This window comes from Dendrobates tinctorius, unplaced genomic scaffold (genome assembly GCF_039654945.1).
Source record: "Dendrobates tinctorius isolate UK_male_01 unplaced genomic scaffold, ASM3965494v1 ptg000022l, whole genome shotgun sequence".
NCBI classification, from domain to species: domain Eukaryota; kingdom Metazoa; phylum Chordata; class Amphibia; order Anura; family Dendrobatidae; genus Dendrobates; species Dendrobates tinctorius.
Genome location: NW_027361690.1, coordinates 57,336,362 through 57,362,500, shown reverse-complemented (window position 1 = coordinate 57,362,500; position 26,139 = coordinate 57,336,362). Strand labels below are relative to the sequence as shown.

At 45.8% G+C, this 26,139-nt stretch overlaps 1 protein-coding gene across 10 annotated transcripts in view; it reads right to left on the bottom strand.

The window, feature by feature from the left end:
* NTRK3 (neurotrophic receptor tyrosine kinase 3) overlaps nucleotides 1-26,139 on the bottom strand; it is a 956,517-nt gene that overhangs the window by 426,073 nt on the left and 504,305 nt on the right. For all 10 annotated transcript variants that reach the window (XM_073568722.1, XM_073568721.1, XM_073568726.1 and 7 more), the window contains one exon: nucleotides 24,168-24,270. In XM_073568722.1, the coding sequence (XP_073424823.1) occupies nucleotides 24,168-24,270 (103 nt within the window). The remainder of the gene's footprint in view (nucleotides 1-24,167; nucleotides 24,271-26,139) is intronic.

Here is a 26,139-nt window from a genome sequence, read left to right as displayed (position 1 = left end):
TGTTCAAATAAACTTCCAGTCTAATAGATGGGACGTAAGTATTATTTACAAAGTGCAGTATATCAGAATGAAAGCAATGGAATTACTTACTGCAAGACAATAATACACCAAGAGAGACTCATCAAAGACAACAGAGTATTGAATTCCACTTAGAGCCAGTCTGGGAACATGGCACTTACAGAACATCTCTTTAATGGCCCAATGAGATCTTTACAGTGGACGTAATTACTGATCTGCGAACACTCCTACGTAGAAACGCGTGCACATAGGATCACTTTTCTAATCCTTGTTGACTATTTAAAATCCAAGTCTGAGTGACTCCATGCCCTCAGACATAAGCAACTCAGAAGACAGTAATCTCCCGTGAGGCTGCTTACTATAATATAGTTATTGCTATTATAGAAAAGCAGCAAGGATTTCTGGCCACCTTCCAGAGACTGAATAGTCCAATTTCATGACTGTTCTTAAACTTCTAACACGCACGTCAATTTAGAATTCCAACTGATTAATATCTTTGTCCTTAAGTAATGTGTTTAGAGTTGAAGGATATGCAGAAGAAGAAAACAAACCAATACAACCAGGCTGTGTAGATAGCCCTCTTGGTTATTCTCTGCTACAACATTAATCTCATATACTGGACATATATGAGCGGACAGGTTCTTTTATGCTTGTTACTGTGGTTTGGTTTCCTTATATCTGCACATTATTAAAAATTTAGAGAACAAAAGTGTTCATCTCTGAATATGTTGTTAAAGGGAATCTGTCACCCCTTTTTTGAGATATCATATAATGATATAATTCAATTGTGTGTCACATAAGGATTCTCTTAGTACTTTTGCTTCCCCCTGACCCCGCACCTTTCATGCATAACTACCTTTTTTATATCGGTTCAGATGTATGTAAACTGCCAGGGTCCGGTCCGCTGGGCGGGGCTTATTCAACTGCTCCCCCCTCCCTGTCTTGCTCTACACAAGAAGAAATGCGTAGAGCAAGACAGGGAGGGGGGGAGCAGGTGAATAAGCCCCGCCCAGCGGACCGGACAGTGGCAGTTTACATACATCTGAACCGATATAAAAAAGGTAGTTATGCATGAAAGGTGCGGGGTCAGGGGGAAGCAAAAGTACTAAGAGAATCCTTATGTGACACACAATTGAATGATATCATTATATGATATCTCAAAAAAGGGGTGACAGATTCCCTTTAAAGGGGGATTCCCATCTGCTCATTCTTCCTCTTTCTCTGTGACTCAGCTGCACCGGGTGATGGTGGCTGGCTTCATCTAAGCTCATGCCATTTCATTTCTTTATCATGCCACTAGCCTTAACATGCATGCTCCAAATATTAGTCAGTCTACAGCACAGGCTGACGGCGACTGCACATGCAATAGAGCCATAATACAGACCACAACAGAAAAGAAGAGGAGACTGAGGAACAAAAGTGGTGGAATGTGTGCTCAAGTAGTCATGGCATTGAAAATGAGCGTCAAGAACCGAAAATCGGCAGCAATGGCTGCACACTCTGATGAATTAGCAGTTAAAGATGAGCAGATCGATAAATGTGGGACAGCGGTCCAGCATCTGGGTCAGTTGCACCTGGTGGCTAGATGGGAGGCACCATCTTTCCCAACGTGGCATTTCATTTTTCAGGGCTGGCGAAACATCATCTGTGCGTCATGATGTACAGATGATTGAATAGATAAGCGTGTGTACAGCTTTAGTAAGTGCCAGAGTAGGTTCCCACACCATTAACAAATATTAGGAGACTCGGCACTCAACTTAATTGATCAAATAATTTAATGTTGTCCACACTAGTAGTAAGCAAAATGTTTCGGTCGTACATCAGACCTTCATCAGTTAAATAATAAAGTAAGGTTATTAGGTCAGGTGGACCAATAATCTTGGTTGAATATCACTAGATCATTAAACATTCTGTGTCATGAAAAAGTAGGGCAAGGGTTGTCAGACCTGTGCACATATAGGGTTAAGTGTGCTGTGCCTCAGTGGCATGTGCAGACACAGTGTCCACTGCTGGTCCTGTGACAGGTCCTGCACATGCCACTGAGGCACAGCACACTTAACCCTATATGTGCACAGGTCTGACAACCCTTGCCCTACTTTTTCATGACATCGAATGTTTAATGATCTAGTGATCTTCAACCAAGATTATTGGTCCACCTGACCCAATAACCTTACTTTATTCTGTAACAGATGAAGGTCTGATGTAAGACCGAAACGCTTTGCCTACTACTAGTGTGGACAACATTAAATTATCTGATCACTTAAGTTGAGTGCCGAGTCTTTTAATATATGATGTACAGATGATGTCACGCCCGCCGTGGATAATCAAAAGACGCCGCCTCTGCTCTCAGGGATGAGTCAGGACACAACCGATAAACATTACATAGTTGCTCATCTAGGGTTCATGGCCACCTTTGATGCTTATATATGGATGAAGTTAAGTTACTTTGTAAATCTACTGCCATACTAAAGGTCTAACTGCGCTATTATTGGGATTATTTCTGGGATGCTCGATTCAAGAAAATAGTACAATGTAAAAAGAATGCCGATCACCTGATGAACAAGCAAAACACTCGCTCATCTTTCGGTTTGCGCAAAAGATCATGGCTTTTGGCAGCGTCGTCCTCAGTAAACTAAACCCATGCTGTCGAGAACAGTAGCAGCCTATTCATTCGGTGCACATCCGAAGAAGGTATGACAAGCAATTAAATAATTAACTATCGATGGTCAGTTAATGCTTCAAAATCGGGCATCAGTTGCGGGGACACATTTTGAATTACAGATTGCAAGGAGTTCTAGGAGATTTCAGCTCTGAAGCATGTAAAATTGTGAATACAGGTCTGAGATACACATATGGGATACAATTGTGCTCACGTGTCATCTACATAGTGTACATTGTAGTTTCACTCGATAGCGATTAACTTTTAGACCGTCTCTGAGTTTCCAGGTCACCTCTAGCTGAACGTGTTATTTCTAATACTGAGTTTGACAAGATTATCCCACCCAGCAACAGAAGTAAGACCAGGATTTCTTGTGATTGCTTTAAATATAGTTATGCAAGAAGGGGCTACTTCGCTATAAAATAATTAGATTTTCTACTTTGTACAGATTTTTCATACTAAATTACTAGCACCTTCAGTAGTAACTGAAGTCACTGGAGGGTCCAGATATAGACTTTGTAGCAGGGCCCCCTGGCATCTAAGCCAAGCCTTTGATTAATGATCCTCTACAGTAATTTATGAGTATTATGAAGGCTTCATCAATATAAACCAGGCATTGTTCCAATTATGTCTTCACATTGTACCAGAGCACTCACCTCCATGATGATACCACCATACATTGTCTTTCTCTACTACAGTGTGACGTATAGCTACCTAATAAGATCATTCCTCATAAAGGGAAACAATATAAGATTATCAATGTAAGATAAGGTGTTATTCGTGCATGGTCGAGTGTTATCCGAGTATCTTGGGCGTGCTCATATATTATGTTCGAGTCCCTGCAACTGCATGATTTATGGCTGTTAGACAGCCTCAACACATGTGGGGGGATTGCCTAACAATCAGGCAACCCACATATGTGTTGAGGCTGTTTAGCAGCCACAAATCATGCAGCTGCGGGGACATGAACATAATATACTAGCACGCCCAAGGTACTCGGCTAACACCTTAGCATGCTCAGATAAGATGTTTTCCGAGCACATTCATCCATCACTATTCTTGAGATATTTTGAGTGTTTTTTGCTCCAAATTCTTCAACATGCGGTTCACAAATTTTGCATAAAACTGATCTTTATAACAGATTTTAACAGTTTTTGTGACTTTTTAGTTTAAGAATTCATATTTTGCTAAATGGCACAAAAAAGCACCAAAACAACTACTGTACAAAAGATCACTTAAGGGGGCATCTGGAGTACATTTGCAACAAATTTTGTGACTTTTAGAAAGTCAAAAATAATGAGTCAGGTGAAAACATCTTCAACACCATAAACCCCGTCCACAGTGGCAAAACAAGAAAAAAACAGGCAAACATATAAAAAATAGACTTCAGAAAAGCATAAATGGAAAGCTAAATATGGCATAAAATGCTAAAATCTAGACAAAGACAAGTGCAAAGGCAGTAATGAATCGGACCCATAGTGTGAGAGAGTTATGAGAGATTATCATTAGGACTGGATGCCAGGCCACTCAACTCAAGAAATGTCAGCAGTCTCAGTCATAGCTCAAGTGTGTGATTGGTGCTGGTGAGTAATTGTAGGTTGCAAGGCAGCAGCGAGCCCTCATATTCAGCAGTCAGACATTTGCAAGTTGCTTTCACAGCACTGAATGTCAATAATAAGGAATAAAGTGAATCAAAACTTCCCCTTTACAGGGAACCCAGCACCTTGGTTAAAGGGATTGTCCGGCATTTGGCTACAAATCTGTAGCACTCTATGTTACTGCAGACTTGTGAATCCTCACATCGCACGCACAGCACGCTGTAAGGATTCTTCAGTATCAGTGCCGGGAGCAGGCGAACATGTAACCTCAAGTTTATAATTTGCATATACCATCCTTATTCCAAACCAACTGTGTCCATCCTTGCGCAATACACTTGCATTGAATGAGGCCATGCTCATCTTGTCTGCTAGTGACCGCATGTCTGCAAATTGCACACTTGTGGTCACACACCTGCAGCTCTCGGTGCCAACACCAGAGAATCCTCACAGTGCACAGTGTGAGGATTCACATGTCTGTAGTCACAGAGAGTTACAATTCTGTCCACCCACATAACTGAAGTGTGGCTACCAGGTAAAAATGATCTCATTTCCTTCTGGGAGTTCCCAGCTTTCAGTCATGGGGGGCATGCATGGATCGTTTTGAGTCACTCCTCATAACTATACTGCAAGCAATGGCTGTAAGTACACGCCGCCACTTTAATTAGCGTTCTCATGTTACAAAGATGCACTGCAGAGCTGGATGTCAATCAAAATGCGAGGGTGTGTTTATTACCACCACTGATAGTATAGTGAGTGGTGCTGTAAGCAGTGACTGAAGTCACTCTGTGCACTGTCCCCATGACTGAAAGCTGGCGGCTTCGGAGAGGAAATAAATTATTTTTTTCCTGGTAGCTGTGTTTCCAGGACGCATTAGAACACTATTTAGCTGTAGATTAACCCTATATTTTAGTAAGTATATAGCCTTTTCCTACATGACAGATTCCTTTTAACCTGAGAATCGCTTCTTCTACATGAATACATGTGTGCTGTTGCATTGCATTTTATATACTGTAGCATTTTATTGTTATCCTTACATTAGCAGCAACTCTCTCTTCTCCATCACCACCGGCCTCTGCTTTGTTAGTATTTCATCAGGATGGCATACAAGACACCTTCAACAACTCCCTCGAGGTTTGTACATCACAATAGCTCGTCAATGTCTATAAAGTCCTTTTATTCCTCATTAGGATGTTTCAGCAGTAGTCACCTGCTGCATCGACTTCATTTAATTCCTCCTGTTTATAGTATTCTGCATTGTTTCATTATCTAGGCTTACAGGATGAGAAGCCATTAAAGTTTACAGGGTAACATATAGGACAAGAGAATTGACTTAAGACAGTACAATCCATACATTAAAGAAATAAATATGCCCCCTCTTTGAAGTGAATGACAACCATTTCACATAGCTTCATATTTAGGTCTAAAACTTTAGACCAAATTTTTGTTTTTGTTCTGTTTTTTTTTATTTTTCTAATGTAGATGTGGCGCCCCTGAGGGTTCAGTCGTCACAGAGGTACTGCACCTCCTCCTGAGGTGTGGTGCCCTACCATCCAGGTAAGGTGGAGACTCCTGACCACGCTCCAACACCTGTACCCCACACCACAAAGTAGTGTAGCAAAGCACCTTCGGCGGCTACCTGCTTGGAGTATAGCAAAGCACCCATTGGTGGCTCCCTGCTTGGAACACGAAACGTGCTGGGAGGTGGGTGGAGTTAGATTACATTTCAAGGAGCGGGAAGAGTTAAAGTCAGTTAGTCAGTAATTGGTTAGAGAGAGAAGAAGATCCCTAGAGAGAGGGATAGATGGATGGAAGTGCTGCAGCAGATCCCAGTGATCTGGGTCTGCTGGCACGGGAAAGAGAGAGAGAGCAACATAGACTGAAAGCTTTACTCTCCATAGAAAGAAAGGATTAGTACGGAACGTGAGGAGTAAAAGAGAACAGAGGACATGGGTGAGAAGAGACCCTTCCTAGAAGTTCTAAGCGCAAGGCCGGGTCCCGGTCCCCGAGGTTGTACGGATACTAATGTTCCTGCAGCAGACACCGGAGGAATAGAAGTAGTGACCACACTATATTTACAATGGGCGCCCAGGGCCACGGGCCGGGTCACAGCTACCGTGACAACTTCCATTGAGATCCACCAGGCCCGGTACCGAGTACCCCACAGCCCTGGGTGTGAGGGCGTCCCATAGAGACCTCTAAATCCTTTGTATAGCTAAGAAGAAGAATTTATTGCTCCCTCGTAAAAGAGTTGTGAATTTTGTTGCATCCCTCTTAACGCTATTAAAAAAGTGGGTGGCGCTTGGTAGAAGGGGAGTGGCCAATAAAGTACAACAAATTTAGTAAATTATATAAGATATTGATGCTACTTTATAGTTGGTGTATATTCCACTTGCAATTAAATTCTACATGTCTGGCCACAATTTTGCTCTCCAAAGCTTCCTCTTGAATAAAGGGTGCTTTGGAGGACAATGCCTTTAAATAAAAAAAAAATTCTGATTACCTACAACCAACACTAAAGGGAATTTAGAAGCTATACAGAAATCTGTATGCACTTGGGCTCCCCCTAGTGATATTCTGAATTTTATTAATTAAAAGGGTGGTCCACTAATAGAGAACCCCTTATGAATGCCCTCAGGGCACTGCGAAAAATAAAAACAATGTATAGCTACCTCTCAGACTGGCGCTGTTTTCTCCGATATGTGAAGCTCTGGACTTCTGCTCTGATGTATTTCTGAAGGCTGCAGCTGATTATCGCCCCCAATAGGCTGCAATGGTAATGTGTCACTAAATATGTCAGGAGACTGGTGGTCTACATCAAGCTCAGAGCAGGGGGCAGCGCTGTCCAGAAGGTAACTATTATTTTTTTAAATATTTTATGCAACACTCTGGGGCCATTTATAGAGGGTTTTTCATTACCCCTTTAACTACATCTGTGCAGGGGCTGAAGCAGAATATAAAAAAAAGCAAAAAAAAAGAAGCTCCATATGCTACAAAGAGCGTTAAGAGATAAATTAGCACAGAAATTTGGACCAATTTAGGTCAAATAAAACAAAATCGTGTTTACTTTCCTCAACATCCCTGGGATTAACGATCAAGGACGTTTTATTGTTTCATCCCTTTTTACACGGTGTATGAATGTAAACCATGCTCGTAGATTTGAAGCCCAGAACATAATATTTTGCAACCTATTAAATACAATGCAGTGTACACCAATGACAGAAAATAAAATACTTTCCATAAACCATTTACTTGTCTATTCCCATAAAATACATGCGGAACCGGTTTTTAGGTATTCTCCGCAACGTCACTTTATTCATGATGACAACAAGCACTAAATCAATGCAGTAATCATGGGAAAATAAAATAAAACAAGCAAACGGCCGTCATGTACCAGCATCATAATAATGGCACATGTCTATATTTCATTTATACGAATTAGAACTAACAGTTCATCAGGAGGGAGAAAATATTATTCCCCCCACAGCCCCCCACCAAATCATAATCAACCACTTTATGTTAAAGCACCTATTAACTAATGCTAAATTAATGGAGAAGCTTTGGAAGCACATTTGACATCCACATAAATATCAAATGAATGTGCTTTGATCAGAAGTATTATAATGAATACCAAATGAATTGATAGTGATGGGCCTCTTAAAAGGCTTCCTGACAGTGTGTGCAGAATATATTTTCGTTTGCTTTTATGTTCTGCTTGGGAAATAAAACGTATCTTCTTCCATTTGACCGCTCAACTGAAATGATAATGTCTTCCTCAAACCCTCGCACTCGCTGGCATTTTAATTGATATATTCACTCAACAATGCCAAGAGACTAAGTGATAAAGATTAATAATATATTCCCATGATGCACATCCGCCCAGCCATCCTTTTGTAAGTATTAAGCATGTATATTGCAGTAGGCTTTTTGATGTATGTAGGACTGGTGTTATAATTGATGAAAATGCTTCCTGCTCACTTAGGCTGGTTTTACATTTGCATTTGGAGGCGCAGCGGACGCTCGCCGTGAAGCTCCGCCCCCTGCCGCACCTCCTCCAGTCAGCTCCGCCTATGGGCGCATGCCGCTGCATGCGGCCTGCGTACCCTATCTTTATCATTGGGTACGCAGGCCGTGCGCAGGTATGCTTTTGCCACCGCATGCGTCATTTTGACAGTGCGGCAACCTGCACCAAACGCAACGAGCTGACCTGAGGAGGTGTGGCAGGGGACGGAGCTTCACGCCGAGCATCCGCTCCGCCTGCAAACGCAAATTTGAAACTAGCCTTAAAGAGATTCTTTATAATTCTAACTAATTGTTATCTTCGCCTAAGGGCTCATTCACATGTCAATATATTCCACAGATGAGAAAAACTGACTGTTCTGAGCAGACTTAGATCAGAGTGTGGTCCAAGTGTTATACAGTTTTCTCATAAGTAGAGAGATAAAAAAAGTTTCCTTTCTAATAGTCAGTACATGGATGATGACTTTTTCATGGATCCATAAAGTTGCACTGGCGATTTAGATCTTTAAACTTAAACGTGATTAGGTAAGATGTTATCCCAGCATGCTCTTGTGCAAACCGAGTGTCTTCAGCATGCTCAAATAATATATATGAGATACCACACCTACATGTCTCGCCGCTGTTCACCAGCCACAGCACATTCAAGGATTGACTGTTATGCAATCCATTCATGTGTTACAGCTGTCGAACATCCTCGAGACATGCAACCGCCAATCACATTTGCTGATCACTAGTCCATACCTTTCCTGCTCTAATCTATCTGCTTTGTTTTATGTTTTTACCTATTTCCGTTTTGATGAGTCTGCAAGAGTGCAAATCGATAGTGTGTACAGTTGTGGCCAAAAGTATTGACACCCCTGCAATTCTGTCAGATAATACTCAGTTTCTTCCTGAAAATGATTGCAAACACAAATTCTTTGGGATTATTATCTTCATTTAATTTGTCTTAAATGAAAAAACACAAAAAGAATTGTCCTAAAGCCAAATTGGATATAATTGCACACCAAACATAAAAAAGAGGGTGGACAAAAGTATTGGCACTGTTCGAAAAAATCATGTGATGCTTCTCTAATTTGTGTAAGTAACAGCACCTGTAACTTACCTGTGGCACCTAACAGGTGTTGGCAATAACTAAATCACACTTGCAGCCAGTTGACATGGATTAAAGTTGACTCAACCTCTGTCCTGTGTCCTTGTGTGTACCACATTGAGCATGGAGAAAAGAAAGAAGACCAAAGAACTGTCTGAGGACTTGAGAAACCAAATTGTGAGGAAGCATGAGCAATCTCAAGGCTACAAGTCCATCTCCAAAGACCTGAATGTTCTTGTGTCTACCGTCCGCAGTGTCATCAAGAAGGTTAAAGCCCATGGCACTGTGGCTAACCTCCCTAGATGTGGACGGAAAAGAAAAATTGACAAGAGATTTTAATGCAAGATTGTGCGGATGTTGGATAAAGAACCTCGACTAACATCCAAACAAGTTCAAGCTGCCCTGCAGTCCGAGGGTACAACAGTGTCAACCCGTACTATCCGTCGGCATCTGAATGAAAAGGGACTGTATGGTAGGAGACCCAGGAAGACCCCACTTCTTACCCTGAGAAATAAAAAAGCCAGGCTGGAGTTTGCCAAAACTTACCTGAAAAAGCCTAAAACATTTTGGAAGAATGTTCTCTGGTCAGATGAGACAAAAGTAGAGCTTTTTCGGCAAAGGCATCAACATAGAGTTTACAGGAGAAAAAAAGAGGCATTCAAAGAAAAGAACACGGTCCCTACAGTTAAACATGGCGGAGGTTCCCTGATGTTTTGGGGTTGCTTTGATGCCTCTGTCACTGGACTGCTTGACCGTGTGCATGGCTTATGAAGTCTGAAGACTACCAACAAATTTTGCAGCATAATGTAGGGCCCAGTGTGAGAAAGCTGGGTCTCCCTCAGAGGTCATGGGTCTTCCAGCAGGACAATGACCCAAAACACACTTCAAAAAGCACTAGAAAATGGTTTGAGAGAAAACACTGGAGGCTTCAAAGGTGGCCAGCAATGAGTCCAGACCTGAATCCCATAGAACACCTGTGGAGAGATCTAAAAATGGCAGTTTGGAGAAGGCACCCTTCTAATATCAGGGACCTGGAGCAGTTTGCCAAAGAAGAATGGTCTAAAATTCCAGCAGAGCATTGTAAGAAACTCATCGATGGTTACCGGAAGCGGTTGGTCGCAGTTATTTTGGCTAAAGGTTGTGCAACCAAGTATTAGGCTGAGGGTGCCAATACTTTTGTCTGGCCCATTTTTCGAGTTTTGTGTGAAATGATCAATGTTTTGCTTTTTGCTTCATTCTCTTTTGTGTTTTTTCATTTAAGACAAATTAAATGAAGATAATAATACCAAAGAATTTGTGTTTGCAATCATTTTCAGGAAGAAACTGAGTATTATCTGACAGAATTGCAGGGGTATCAATACTTTTGGCCAGAACTGTATACAGTACAGGCCAAAAGTTTGGACACACCTTCTCATTCAAAGAGTTTTCTTTATTTTCATGACTATGAAAATTGTAGATTCACTCTGAAGGCATCAAAACTATGAATTATCTCATGTGGAATTATATAGTTAACAAAAAAGTGTGAAACGTCTGAAAATATGTCTTATATTCTAGGTTCTTCAAAGTAGCCACCTTTTGCTTTGATTACTGCTTTGCACACTCTTGGCATTCTCTTGATAAGCTTCAAGAGGTAGTCACCGGAAATGGTTTTCACTTCACAGGTGTGCCCTGTAAGGTTTAATAAGTGGGATTTCTTGCCTTATAAATGGGGTTGTGACCATCATTTGTGTTGTGCAGAAGTCTGGTGGATACACAGCTGATAGTCCTACTGAATAGACTGTTAGAATTTGTATTCTGGCAAGAAAAAAGCAGCTAAGTAAAGAAAAACGAGTGGCCATCATTACTTTAAGAAATGAAGGTCAGTCAGCCCGAAAAATTGGGAAAACTTTGAAAGTGTCCCTAAGTGCAGTGGCAAAAACCATCATGCGCTACAAAGAAACTGGCTCTCATGAGGACAGCCCCAGGAAAGGAAGACCAAGAGTCACCTCTGCTGCGGAGGATAAGTTCATCCGAGTCACCAGCCTCAGAAATCACAGGTTAACAGCAGCTCAGATTAGAGACCAGGTCAATGCCACACAGAGTTCTAGCAGCAGACACATCTCTACAACCACTGTTAAGAGGAGACTTTGTGCAGCAGGCCTTCATGGTAAAATAGCTGCTAGGAAACCACTGCTAAGGACAGGCAACAAGCAGAAGAGACTTGTTTGGGCTAAAGAACACAAGGAATGGACATTAGACCAGTGGAAATCTGTGCTTTGGTCTGATCAGTCCAAATTTGAGATCTTTGGTTCCAACCACCGTGTCTTTGTGCAAAGCAGAAAAGGTGAACGGATGGACTCTACATGCCTGGTTCCCACCGTGAAGCATGGAGGAGGAGGTGTGATGGTGTGGGGGTGCTTTGCTGGTGACACTGTTGGGGATTTATTCAAAACTGAAGGCATACTGAACCAGCATTGCTACTACATCATCTTGCAGTGGCATGCTATTCCATCCGGTTTGCATTTAGTTGGACTATCATTTATTTTTCAACAGGACAATGACCCCAAACACACCTCCAGGCTGTGTAAAGACTATTTGACCAAGAAGGAGAGTGATAGGGTGCTACGGCCTGGCCTCCACAGTCACCAGACCTGAACCCAATCGAGATGGTTTGGGGTGAGCTGGACCGCAGAGTGAAGGCAAAAGGGCCAACAAGTGCTAAGCAGCTCTGGGAACTCCTTCAAGACTGTTGGAAGACCATTTCCGGTGACTACCTCTTGAAGCTCATCAAGAGAATGCCAAGAGTGTGCAAAGCAGTAATCAAAGCAAAAGGCAGCTACTTTGAAGAACCTAGAATATAAGAACATATTTTCAGTTGTTTCACACTTTTTTGTTATTTATATAATTTCACATGTGATAATTCATAGTTTTGATGCCTTCAGAGTGAATCTACAATTTTCAAAGTCATGAAAATAAAGAAAACTCTTTGAATGAGAAGGTGTGTCCAAACTTTTGATCTGTACTATATATATATATATATATACACTCACTGGCCACTTTATTAGGTACACCATGCTAGTAACGGGTTGGACCCCCTTTTGCCTTCAGAACTGCCTCAATTCTTCGTGGCAGAGATTCAACAAGGTGCTGGAAGCATTCCTCAGAGATTTTGGACCATATTGACATGATGGCATCACACAGTTGGCGCAGATTTGTCGGCTGCACATCCCTGATGCGAATCTCCCGTTCCACCACATCCCAAAGATGCTCTATTGGATTGAGATCTGGTGACTGAGGAGGCCATTTGAGTACAGTGAACTCATTGTCATGTTCAAGAAACCAATCTGAGATGATTCGAGCTTTATGACATGGCGCATTATCCTGCTGAAAGTAGCCATCAGATGTTGGGTACATTGTGGTCATAAAAGGATGGATATGGTCAGCAACAATACTCAGGTAGGCTGTGGCGTTGCAACGATGCTCAATTGGTACCAAGGGGCCCAAAGAGTGCCAAGAAAAAATTCCCCACACCATGACACCACCACCACCAGCCTGAACCGTTGATACAAGGCTGGATGGATCCATACTTTCATGTTGTTTACGCCAAATTCTGACCCTACCATCCGAATGTCGCAGCAGAAATCGAGACTCATCAGACCAGGCAACGTTTTTCCAATCTTCTACTGTCCAATTTCGATGAGCTTGTGCAAATTGTAGCCTCAGTTTCCTGTTCTTAGCTGAGAGGAGTGGTACCCAGTGTGGTCTTCTGCTGCTGTAGCCCATCTGCCTCAAAGTTCGACGCACTGTGCGTTCAGAGATGCTCTTCTGCCTACCTTGGTTGTAACGGGTGGCAATTTGAGTCACTGTTGCCTTTCTATCAGCTCAAACCAGTATGCCCATTCTCCTCTGACCTCTGGCATCAACAAGGCATTTCCGGCCACAGAACTGCCGCTCACTGGATTTTTTTTCTTTTTCGGACCATTCTCTGTAAACCCTAGAGATGGTTGTGCGTGAAAATCCCAGTAGATCAGCAGTTTCTGAAATACTCAGACCAGCCCTTCTGGCACCAACAATCATGCCACGTTCAAAGGCACTCAAATCACCTTTCTTCCCCATACTGATGCTCGGTTTGAACTGCAGGAGATTGTCTTGACCATGTCTACATTCCTAAATGCACTGAGTTGCCGCCATGTGATTGGCTGATTAGAAATTAAGTCTTAACACACAGTTGGACAGGTGTACCTAATAAAGTGGCCAGTGAGTGTATATATATATATATATATACTGTATACTATGTGCATGTGACTGCTGTAACAAGAGGGAGCAATTTCCATTATTGGAGGAGCTGATGTATTCCTTGAATATGATATTGTTTCTCTTTGACTTGAGGATTTCCCAATTTTGCTCCTTCGCTGTAGTCTAATAAACAGCGGATCCTGTCTGCTCACAGTTTTCTCTACTCGATGCCTCAGTGCCAATTTGCACAAGATTCGAAAAGGAAGCATTGCATCTGTTACTCAATATTACCAAGAAGCTCCACGCAGGGGAGGCAGAGAATTCAATGATGGTGGCATGCCGCCAAGTCAAGAACCTCCAGTGAAGTTTAACAAGGAGCTACGTCCCTATTATGTACTATTTCAGTGTAATTGATAAAATCAGATGTATTGTAACTGCAGTTTTTGTAGGCAGATCAATTCTAGAGGTCAAACTCAAGCCACCCCCTCTCTGTAGCAGAAGGAAAGTTTCAAAGTTATGTGCTAAATTCCCAGCGCTGAATCACACAGTGACTGTACGAGCTTGTGACATGGACATAGAACGGAAAGACGCAAGATTAGGTTTCTCATCGGTATAGCGTATAGTGACAGGCAATGTAAGCAAATAACCTCCAGTTCTCTAGGAGTTAATATAGATGTCACCGGCTAGTAAAATGCTAAAGCTGCAGAACGCAGCTCTGTAAACCCCAGCGTGACCACGGCTTGTGCTTATTTGTTACTTTTTCCACTCAACGGCTCTTGACACATGTCCTGAGAATAACTATGGAGGTGAAAAGGAGTCAAAACCTGGCTGAGGGAGATGAAAAGTAATCCACCTCACTTTCCTTCTCAGGAATATAGATTATGAAATATTTTATATTATTGGTTCTTTGCTTATAATAACATCAGCAGGCATGATCGTATTAAATATTTGTTTTTAAAGGGAATCTGTCAGCATGTTTTTGCTATGTAATCTGACTGCAGCATAACGTAGGGGTTGAGACCCTAATTCATGTGATTAATCAATTATGATAGTCACAGCTTTCTCTGCTGCAGTTGTTGCTCTGCGCATAACCCGCTCACACCACAGCTTTCCCTGTAAATTGTATAGTAACATAGAGCTGCTAATCAGTGCTGTGGGTGTGGAGTTGGACTAGGATGCATGAGTTCAGTTGTCCTGCTGATAAAACAATGATTGTATTTAAGCAGCAACACAAAGCCTAGGAAGTGACACTTCCCTGGAATCAGGGTCTCTGCTCCTATATTAAGGTGCTCTCAGATTACATAGCAAAAACCTGCTGACAGATTCCCTTTAAAGGGATTTTCCAATGTAGGAAAAAAAGTCTGCAGTCACTCCATGTGAATGTTGGATCATGACACTATGCAATGTGCACAATGTTACAGTCCCCCTGTATTCACCATGTGAATTTGCAGACTTGCATTCAAGTGCTGACTAGTCTCACCTGGCTTTTCTATTAAGATAACCCAATGAGACTAGTTGTCACATGATTACAAGTCACATATATTCATTGTCACGATTTGGCAGTCTGCAGTGACATTGAGTAACTCAAGACTTTTCACAGCTGGAAAAATCTCTTTAACGGAAAACCTATTCTTCTTAGTGGTTCTTCCGGTTGCCTTTTTTATATTATGGCCAGGGGTGGGATTCAGCCGGTTCTCCCCGGTTTGGTGGAACTGATTGTTAAAAAAGCAGCCGGTTCCCCGAACCGGGGAGATTCACAGCCGCGATCTGGTACTGTGTGCGGCCGTGCCCTCTGTTCTGTCACATGGCCGACAGCAGACACAGCCACCCACGTTACAGTGTATCGGGCAGGAAGCTGTGCACGGCCATCACCTTGACAGCTGCGCAGCTCCCTCTCTACTTCCAGGTCAGGTGTCGGGCCTGCGCGATGACGTCATCGCGCAGACGCCGACATGTACCTGGACGCTGGCTGTGAGGTAAGTATGGGAATTTTTTTTTTTAAATGAACTCAGTGGGTGAGGAGGCAGCAGATGATGGAGGAGGGTGAATGGGGAAGCCGTACAAGATGGAGGGGGGTGAATATGGCTGCACATGATGTAGGGAGGGTGAATGGGGCTGCATATGAAGGAGGGGGGTGCGGGGGCTGTACATGATGGAGGAGGGTGAATAAGGCTGCACATGATTGAGGGGGGTGCGGGGGCTGTACATGATGGAGGGGGGGTGAATGGGGCTGCATATGATGGAGGAGGGTGAACGGGGCTGCATGTGATGGAGGGGGTTGTGGGGGCTGTACATGATGGAGGGGGTGAATGGGGCTGCATATGATGGAGGGGGGTGAAAGGGGCTGCATATGATGGAGGGGGCTGCAGGGGCTGTATATGATGGAAGGGGTGCAGGGGCAGTACATGATGGAGTAGAGTGAATAGGGCTGCACATGATTGAGGGGGGTGCGGGGGCTGTACATGATGGAGGGGGGGTGAATGGCGCTGCACATGATGGAGGGGGGTGTGGGGGCTGTACATGATGGAAGAGGGTGAATGGAGCTGCACATGATGGAGGGGGTGAATGGGGCTGTACATGATGGAGGGGGTGAATGGGGCTGCATATGATGGAGGGGGGTGAAAGGGGCTGCATATGATGGAGGGGGCTGCAGGGGCTGTATATGATGGAGGGGGTGCGGGGGCTGTACATGATGGAGGAGAGTGAATAGGGCTGCACATGATTGAGGGGGGTGCGGGGGCTGTACATGATGGAGGGGGGGTGAATGGGGCTGCACATGATGGAGGGGGAGAACGGGGCTGCATATGAAGGAGGGGGCTGCGGGGGCTGTACATGATGGAGGAGGGTGAATGGCGCTGCACATGATGGAGGGGGGTGTGGGGGCTGTACATGATGGAAGAGGGTGAATGGAGCTGCACATGATGGAGGGGGTGAATGGGGCTGTACATGATGGAGGGGGTGAATGGGGCTGCATATGATGGAGGGGGGTGAAAGGGGCTGCATATAATGGAGGGGGCTGCAGGGGCTGTATATGATGGAGGGGGTGCGGGGGCTGTACATGATGGAGGAGAGTGAATAGGGCTGCACATGATGGAGGGGGGTGCGGGGGCTGTACATGATGGAGGGGGGTAAATGTGGCTGCACATGATGGAGGGGAGTGAATGGGGCTGTACATGATGGAGGGGGGTGAATATGGCTGCACTTGATGGAGGGGGGTGAATAGGGCTGCATATGAAGGAGGGGGTGCGGGGGCTGTACATGTTGGAGGGGGTGAATATTGAATATGGCTGCACATGATGTAGGGAGGGTGAATGGGGCTGCATATGATGGAGGGGGGTGCGGGGGCTGTACATGATGGAGGAGGGTGAATAGGACTGCATATGATTGAGGCGGGTGTGGGGGCTGTACGTGATGGAGGGGGGGTGAATGGGGCTGCATATGATGGAGGAGGGTGAACGGGGCTGCATATGATGGAGGGGGGTGCAGGGGCTGTACATGATGGAGGAGGGTGAATGGGCCTGCACATGATGGAGGGGGTTGTGGGAGCTGTTCATGATGGAGGGGGTGAATGGGGCTGCATATGATGGAGTGGGCTGCGGGGGCTGTATATGATGGAGGGGGTGTGGGGGCTGTACATGATGGAGGAGGGTGAATAGGGCTGCACATGATTAAGGGGGTGCGGGGGCTGTACATGATGGAGGGGGATGAATGGGGCTGCACATGATGGAGGGGGTGAATGGGGCTGCACATGATGGAGGGGGGTGAATGGGGCTGCACATGATGGAGTGGGGGGAGTGAGGCTGTACATGGAGTGGGGCTGTACATGATGGAGTGGGGCTGTACATGATGGAGTGGGGGAGTGGGGCTGTACATGATGGAGTGGGGCTGTACATGATGGAGTGGGGGAAGTAAAGCTGTACATGATGGAGTTGGGTTAGTGGGGCTGCACATGATGAAGGGGGAGTGGGGCTGTACATGATGGAGTGGGGCTACACATGATGAAGGGGGAGTGGGACTGTACATTATGAAGTGGGGGTAAGGGGGACTGCACATGATGAAATGGAAAGGGGATGGGGCTGCAAATGATGAAGGGGCAATGCAGATGAAGTGAGGGGTGATGGAGTACATGATGGAGTGGGGGGAACTGATTGTTAAAAAAGCAGCCGGTTCCCCGAACCGGGGAGATTCACAGCCGCGATCTGGTACTGTGTGCGGCCGTGCCCTCTGTTCTGTCACGTGGCCGACAGCAGACACAGCCACCCACGTCACAGTGTATCGGGCAGGAAGCTGTGCACGGCCATCACCTTGACAGCTGCGCAGCTCCCTCTCTACTTCCGGGTCAGGTGTCGGGCCTGCACGATGACGTCATCGCGCAGACGCCGACATGTACCTGGACGCTGGCTGCAGAGAGGTGCTGCTGGGGAGCGGCTGTGAGGTAAGTATGGGAATTTTTTTTTTTAAATGAACTCAGTGGGTGAGGAGGCAGCAGATGATGGAGGAGGGTGAATGGGGAAGCCGTACAAGATGGAGGGGGGTGAATATGGCTGCACATGATGTAGGGAGGGTGAATGGGGCTGCATATGAAGGAGGGGGGTGCGGGGGCTGTACATGATGGAGAAGGGTGAATAAGACTGCACATGATTGAGGGGGGTGCCTGGGCTGTACATGATGGAGGGGGGGTGAATGGGGCTGCATATGATGGAGGAGGGTGAACGGGGCTGCATGTGATGGAGGGGGGTGCAGGGGCTGTACATGATGGAGGAGGGTGAATGGGGCTGCACATGATGGAGGGGGTTGTGGGGGCTGTACATGATGGAGGGGGTGAATGGGGCTGTACATGATGGAGGAGAGTGAATAGGGCTGCACATGATTGAGGGGGGTGCGGGGGCTGTACATGATGGAGGGGGGGTGAATGGGGCTGCACATGATGGAGGGGGTGAACGGGGCTGCATATGAAGGAGGGGGCTGCGGGGGCTGTACATGATGGAGGAGGGTGAATGGCGCTGCACATGATGGAGGGGGGTGTGGGGGCTGTACATGATGGAAGAGGGTGAATGGAGCTGCACATGATGGAGGGGGTGAATGGGGCTGTACATGATGGAGGGGGTGAATGGGGCTGCATATGATGGAGGGGGGTGAAAGGGGCTGCATATGATGGAGGGGGCTGCAGGGGCTGTATATGATGGAGGGGGTGCGGGGGCTGCACATGATGGAGGAGAGTGAATAGGGCTGCACATGATGGAGGGGGGTGCGGGGGCTGTACATGATGGAGGGGGGTGAATGTGGCTGCACATGATGGAGGGGAGTGAATGGGGCTGTACATGATGGAGGGGGGTGAATATGGCTGTACTTGATGGAGGGGGGTGAATAGGGCTGCATATGAAGGAGGGGGTGCGGGGGCTGTACATGTTGGAGGGGGTGAATATTGAATATGGCTGCACGTGATGTAGGGAGGGTGAATGGGGCTGCATATGATGGAGGGGGGTGCGGGGGCTGTACATGATGGAGGAGGGTGAATAGGACTGCATATGATTGAGGCGGGTGTGGGGGCTGTACGTGATGGAGGGGGGTGAATGGGGCTGCATATGATGGAGGAGGGTGAACGGGGCTGCATATGATGGAGGGGGGTGCAGGGGCTGTACATGATGGAGGAGGGTGAATGGGCCTGCACATGATGGAGGGGGTTGTGGGAGCTGTACATGATGGAGGGGGTGAATGGGGCTGCATATGATGGAGTGGGCTGCAGGGGCTGTATATGATGGAGGGGGTGTGGGGGCTGTACATGATGGAGGAGGGTGAATAGGGCTGCACATGATTAAGGGGGTGCGGGGGCTGTACATGATGGAGGGGAATGATTGGGGCTGCACATGATGGAGGGGGTGAATGGGGCTGCACATGATGGAGGGGGTGAATGGGACTGTACATGATGGAGTGGGGGGAGTGAGGCTGTACATGGAGTGGGGCTGTACATGATGGAGTGGGGCTGTACATGATGGAGTGGGGGAGTGGGGCTGTACATGATGGAGTGGGGCTGTACATGATGGAGTAGGGGAAGTAGGGCTGTACATGATGGAGTTGGGTTAGTGGGGCTGCACATGATGAAGGGGGAGTGGGGCTGTACATGATGGAGTGGGGCTACACATGATGAAGGGGGAGTGGGACTGTACATTATGAAGTGGGGGTAAGGGGGACTGCACATGATGAAATGGAAAGGGGATGGGGGCTGCAAATGATGAAGGTTCAATGCAGATGAAGTGAGGGGTGATGGAGTACATGATGGAGTGGGGGGAGTAGGGCTGTACATGATGGATTTGGGTTAGTGGGGCTGCACATGATGAAGGGGGAGTGGGGCTGTACATGATGGAGTGCGGCTGCACTTGATGGAGTGGGGGAAGTAGGGCTGTACATGATGGAGTTGGGTTAGTGGGGCTGCACATGATGAAGGGGGAGTGGGGCTGTACATGATGGAGTGGGGCTGTACATGATGGAGTGGGGGAAGTAGGGCTGTACATGATGGAGTTAGGTTAGTGGGGCTGCACATGATGAAGGGGGAGTGGGGCGTGGGGCTGTACATGATGGAGTGGGGCTACACATGATGAAGGGGGAGTAAGACTGTACATGATGGAGGGGGGTGAATGGGGCTGCAGGTGATGGAGGAGAGTGAATGGGGCTGTACATGATGGAGGGGGGTGAATATGGCTGCACTTGATGAAGGGGGGTGAATGGGGCTGCATATGAAGGAGGGGGTGCAGGGGCTGTACATGATGAAGGGGGTGAATGGGGCTGTACATGATGGAGGGGGTTGCATGGAGCTGTACATGATGGAGGAGGGAGAATATGGCTGCACATGATTAAGGGGGGTGCAGGGGCTGCATATGATGGAGGGGGGTGAACAGGGCTGCATATGATGGAGGGGGGTGCGGGGGCTGTACATGATGGAGGAGGGTGAATGGGGCTGCACATGATGGAGGGGGGTGCGGGGGCTGTACATGATGGAGGGATTGAATGGGGCTGCATATGATGGAGGGGGTGAACGGGGCTGCATATGATGGAGGGGGTGCAGGGGCTGTACATGATGGAGGAGGGTGAATGGGGCTGCACATGATGGAGGGGGTTGTGGGGGCTGTCCGTAATGGAATAGGGTGAATGGGGCTGCACATGATGGAGGGAGTGAATGGGGCTGTACATGATGGAGGGGGGTGAATGGGGCTGCACATGATGGAGGGGAGTGAATGGGGCTGTACGTGATGGAGGGGGGTGAATATGGCTGCACTTGATGGAAGAGGGTGAATGGGGCTGCATATAAAGGAGGGGGGTGCGGGGGCTGTACATGATGGAGGGGGTGAATGGGGCTGCACATGATGGAGGGGGGTGCATGGAGCTGTACATGATGGAGGGGGGTGAATAGGGCTGCACATGATGGAGGGGTGAATGGGGCTGCACATGATGGAGGGGGGTGTGGGGACTGTATATGATGGAGGGGGTTGAATGGAGCTGTACATGATGGAGGGGGGTGAATAGGGCTGCACATGATGGAGGGGTGAATGGGGCTGCACATGATAGAGGGGGTGAATGGGGCTGCTCATGATAGAGGGGGGGAGTGAGGCTGTACATGGAGGGGGGCTGTACATGATGGAGTGGGGCTGTACATTATGGAGTGGGGCTGTACATGATGGAGTGGGACTGTACATGATGGAGTGGGGCTGTACATGATGGAGCGGGGCTGTACATGATGGAGTGGGGGAGTGGGGCTGCACATGATGAAGGGGGAGTGGGGCTGTACATGATGGAGTGGGGGGAGTAGGGTTGTACATGATGGATTTGGGTTAGTGGGGCTGCACATGATGAAGGGGGAGTGGGTCTGTACATGATGGAGTGCGGCTGCACTTGATGATGGGGTAAGGGGGATTGCACATGATGAAGGGGGTCTGCACATGATGAAATGGGGGGTAAGGGGGACTGCACAGGATGAATTGGGGGTGAGGGGGACTGCACAAGAATTGTGTAAAGGGGACAGCACATGATGTGGGGGTAAGAGTGACTTTACATGATGATGGGGAAGTGGGGCTGCACATGATAAAGAGGGGGGAAAGGGAGACTGCATATTATGAAGTGGGGGTAAGGGGGACTGCACATGATGAAATGGAAAGGGGATGGGGGCTGCAAATGATGAAGGGGCACTGCAGATGAAGTGAGGGGTGATGGGGGACTGCAACGGATGAAGTAAGGGGACTTCAAATTAAAGTGGGGGGCTGCAAATGATGATGTGGGGGAGAGGACAGGGGACTGTAAATGATGAATTCAGTGTGAGTGACGGGGCACAGCAATTTAATTCAAGGTGGGGGGTGAGGAGAGCAAATGATGAATTGAAGGTTGGGGGTGAGGAGAGCAAATGATCTATCTATAGAACAAATAAAGAATTTTGAGAGTGGGGGAGTAAGTGATGTATTGAATGTGGGGTAGAGCAGCTGATAATTAATAGAGGGTGGGAGAGAAAGACATGACAATGAATTGAGGCGGGAGGGGCATGCAAATATAATGAATTGGGGTTAGGGTTAGAGCGGGAGGTACATAGTGGGGGGCGTTGAGGTTGAAGTTCCTGGTAATGAATTGGGGGAAAGAGTACAGGTGCTAATTTATATATTAAATGGGGAAAGCAGCATTTATAGTTAGTGGGTGCACAGTGGTGGATTATAATTTATATTTGGAATGGTGGGTTGCATAATAACCAAGTATGTATTAATGGTGGGTGAACGTCTGTATTCAGATGTGCAGTGTAGAAGAAAGGGAAAAAGTGGGGAATGTGCTCTGGAAGCCGTGCTCTAGGTAACTGTGTTATTTCATGCAGAGACGAGTCCAGGCTGGAAGAAGTGATGGCGGTCTGTGCTGGATGAAAAAGAAAAGCAAAGATGAAGGAATTCAGCTAGAGATGTCACTGGTGAGTCAGTGTGTTATCTGTACACTGACAGTAAATACAGAGATCCTGTATAGAATTGCACTTAGTACTGTGTTTTTAATTAATGATCAGTATTGTAGTATTCAGTCACTATCTGGTGGTAATATGTGGTCTAGTCATGGTGCGGCGTTATTTGTTCCTTGTATGTGGTATTATTCGGTAACTATGTGGTGGAAATATGTGGTCTGATCATGGTGTGACGATATTTGTCCCTTGTATGTGGTATTAATGGATGTTTAAAAAAAATGTAAATGTATGTGACTCATTCTCTTAAAGAAAAATACATAAATATATATTTATTTTTAATAGTTTAGAGTAGAGCAGGGCCCAGCTGAAAGAGTCTCCCGTGTCGTGGTATCAACTTAAAAATTATTTTGGCCAGAACAAAAGCTGCTGGTTATATGTGTGATCTGGTGTTTGATGTAAACTGTTATTATCAGAATGCAGTGCACAGCCTGGCCAGCCGGTCAATCAAGTGAGACAGCTGCATAGAAATATATGCAGCTGTCACACTCGGGTCAGGAGAGCCGCTGGCCAGAATCTGAACTGTTCTGATCTTATTCAAATTTATTTTTTTTCAACTGTTTGACTGCGCCCCTTCTTCTATATGTTTGAGGAAAAGGTGTGTGTTAATGGGTGTGGCTTAAAAATGGGTGTGGTTTTCCTACACATAAACACAGAACCTGTTGTTAAAAATTTGAATCCCACACCTGATTATGGCACACATATTACACATAAAGGTTGGCATCATGCTCTGGTAGTCTTCCACAAAAACATTTCCCTCTGCCATCTGTTCCAGGGGACAGCAGAGAAAGGATTTATATTATTCATAATGAGTGATGGTTGGAGTCATTAAAGGGACGTTTCCCAGATTTTTCTGTTATTGGTCAAAGGACAAAGTCTATTCTAAAATAAAGAAACAAGCATTATTTACTTCTTCAAGTTCCCCATTCATTGGCTTCATCACACTAGTGGTCACTGATTATTCCCTTCCCATGACCTCTGCAGGCAATCACTGGCCTCAGTGGTCCTGTGTCCTACATGCAAACTTCAGAGCCTAAGGTCAGTGACTGGCTGCATTGGATGGAATGCCCTCACAATGTCCAGAAGCACCATAAGGTTCAACTAGGGTGTGTCATGTGTATTTCTTTATTTTATAATATTCTCCATTCAGACCCCAGCATGCAGGAACTGAGGGTGGCATGCTGCTGAGGATTATGAGCTAGGAGACCCCACCACAATATCAGCAAAGAGGTCAAGTCATCTAGGTCCCCGGTACAAACTATCTATCTACCATGATTTGACCTACACAATCCTGACCTTGTCTCCTAAAAGCCAAACAACCCAAACATGGAGGAAAGGAGGAACATAAAAAATGATGACTTCGGCATTCCAAGCCAACAATCCATTCTCCTATTGCCACAATGCTAATTCATAGATTTAGGCTTTAACTTCCACAACCAAGATTATTTTCTTTGCAAAAGTTCAAAATGTTTGTATAAAACAGGAAATGATAGGCATATACTGTATGCATAGTAATGCAAGAAAAGTCAGCCGGCACTGAAATGGCAGAAGAATAGACGGTGTGGAGAAAGGCAGGCCGGCGTTCCTTACCTTTCATTCCGAATTTTGAACGTCTTCCATATTTGTTGATGACAATGAACAGGACCACCAGGAGGACACATGCAAATGCAGCAAGACCAACGGCTATGGAAACCTGAAAATAAAAATGCAAATGCGCTTTATGGATTGGAGGTCTCCAGGCTCTGATAATTACCAGGACATTCAGGACACGTACATTACAGCATTATTCGCCCCATCTCTTTCTTTTAGTTCAAGGTGTGATAAATGCTAGAAATTACCCTGCTCAGATGCACCTCTCATATAGGGAGGCTGGACGCACACCGTTAGTATCAATTTATGTTATTAATGACTTCAATGCCTCTAACGGCAAGCACTTTCCATGGGTCTATAGGTTTATAATGTGCACTAGGCGTAATTACTGACTCCTCTTAATGCCTATAATTATAATGCTTTACATAGAAAGCATTTACCATATTTTCCCTAAAAACTACTGTAATTAAAGTTCATTTAATACCTATGATGATCCAATTACAGACACACAACCCATTCTGTATGTACATATTGTATATATGATGTATGCAGAAAAGTCCTTACTGCTGCGATCTTCAGTTATAATACTGTATATGGAGGACATTCTGCCAGTTCCATCTAGCTCAGACAACTGATCTGTACATCTGCTAGCGCCCAGTAACCCAAACTGTACATTTGCCAAGGGTTTGTCTAGGAAGTTAGCAGGGGATGTGCCCTGGGTGATGTATACCACACTGATGCCACCAAACCACTCTGCCTTGGTTGGGGTATTTAGATAGCCCTAGGGTAGCACATTTTTTTTTATCGTAGATAATAGAAAGTCTAGTTATGAAAGAAGCTTTAGATGCCCAAAAGTCATAAAATGTAAGAAAAAACCCTAACGTTTCATGCATCCTAGTGATTTTTTGGAAAAATAGATATTTCCTTTAGTACAAACCCTATCTTTATGCTAGATACAGATTCAGCATTTTCTAACTTGACACAAAAATCATGATGTAGTTAGATATTTTGATGCAGAATTGTGTAACTCTGCACAAAACTTGACAAGGTCAGTGACTGATCCTGTGCTAAGTGCCCAGTTAGCCTTTTCTGTATCAAGGTAGGTTTCTACGTTACGGTATAGTTAAAGTGAATTTGTCACACATTTTTTCCACCTAATCTAAGAGTAGCAAAGTGTAGAGACAGAGACCTTGATTCCAGCCATGTGTCACTTATTGGTTTGGTTGTTGTAGTTTTGATAAAGTCACGGCTTTTTTAGCAACAGATTATCACTAGAGAAGTAGTAAACCTGCTGCCATGTAGTCCTCTATAATAAGTTCTGTGTAACCCCACTCTCAACACTGATTGGCAGCTTTCTGCCTATCTACATTTGTAACACCGGTGTCTCTGCATGCCACTTAACTCTCCTTCCAGCAGGGATGCTGGCATACTCACTGCGGAAGCCACCCAGCTGCGTCCTCTGTTGCTAGTCTCACCACGCCTACTGTGTCCCAGGGCTTGCTCATGCAGAGCAGGTCTCCGGGCAGCACACTTATGGCCACGCACGTGCACTCCATGACTCTTAAAGAGACAGCACGTGCACCTGATGTGTCCCCAGCCAAAAGCTGAGAGGCACTTAATACTTAAGGCACCCTCACCGTTGTAAGGTGCCTAAGCAACATTAGTGTCTTTACCATTTTCCAACCTACAAGTCTGTTGTCTGGTCCCTGCTTCGGCACCCATCCTGTGTTCCAGTACCTGTGCTATTGTCCTATCTAGTCCAAAACCTGTCTAGTCTCAAGGAGTCCCTGAACTTGTTACTTGTCCTATCAATACCAGTACCAGGATCTATACTGTCTGAACTAGTGTCTGTATGCAGTCCAGCCTTGGATTCTGAGTCCGCTCCTGCACTCGTGTTCCATGGTAACAGCTGCTGCGTTTCCGTGGTTTGTCCTGGAGTGGTATCTGGAGACCAAACGTGGCTCAAGTCTAT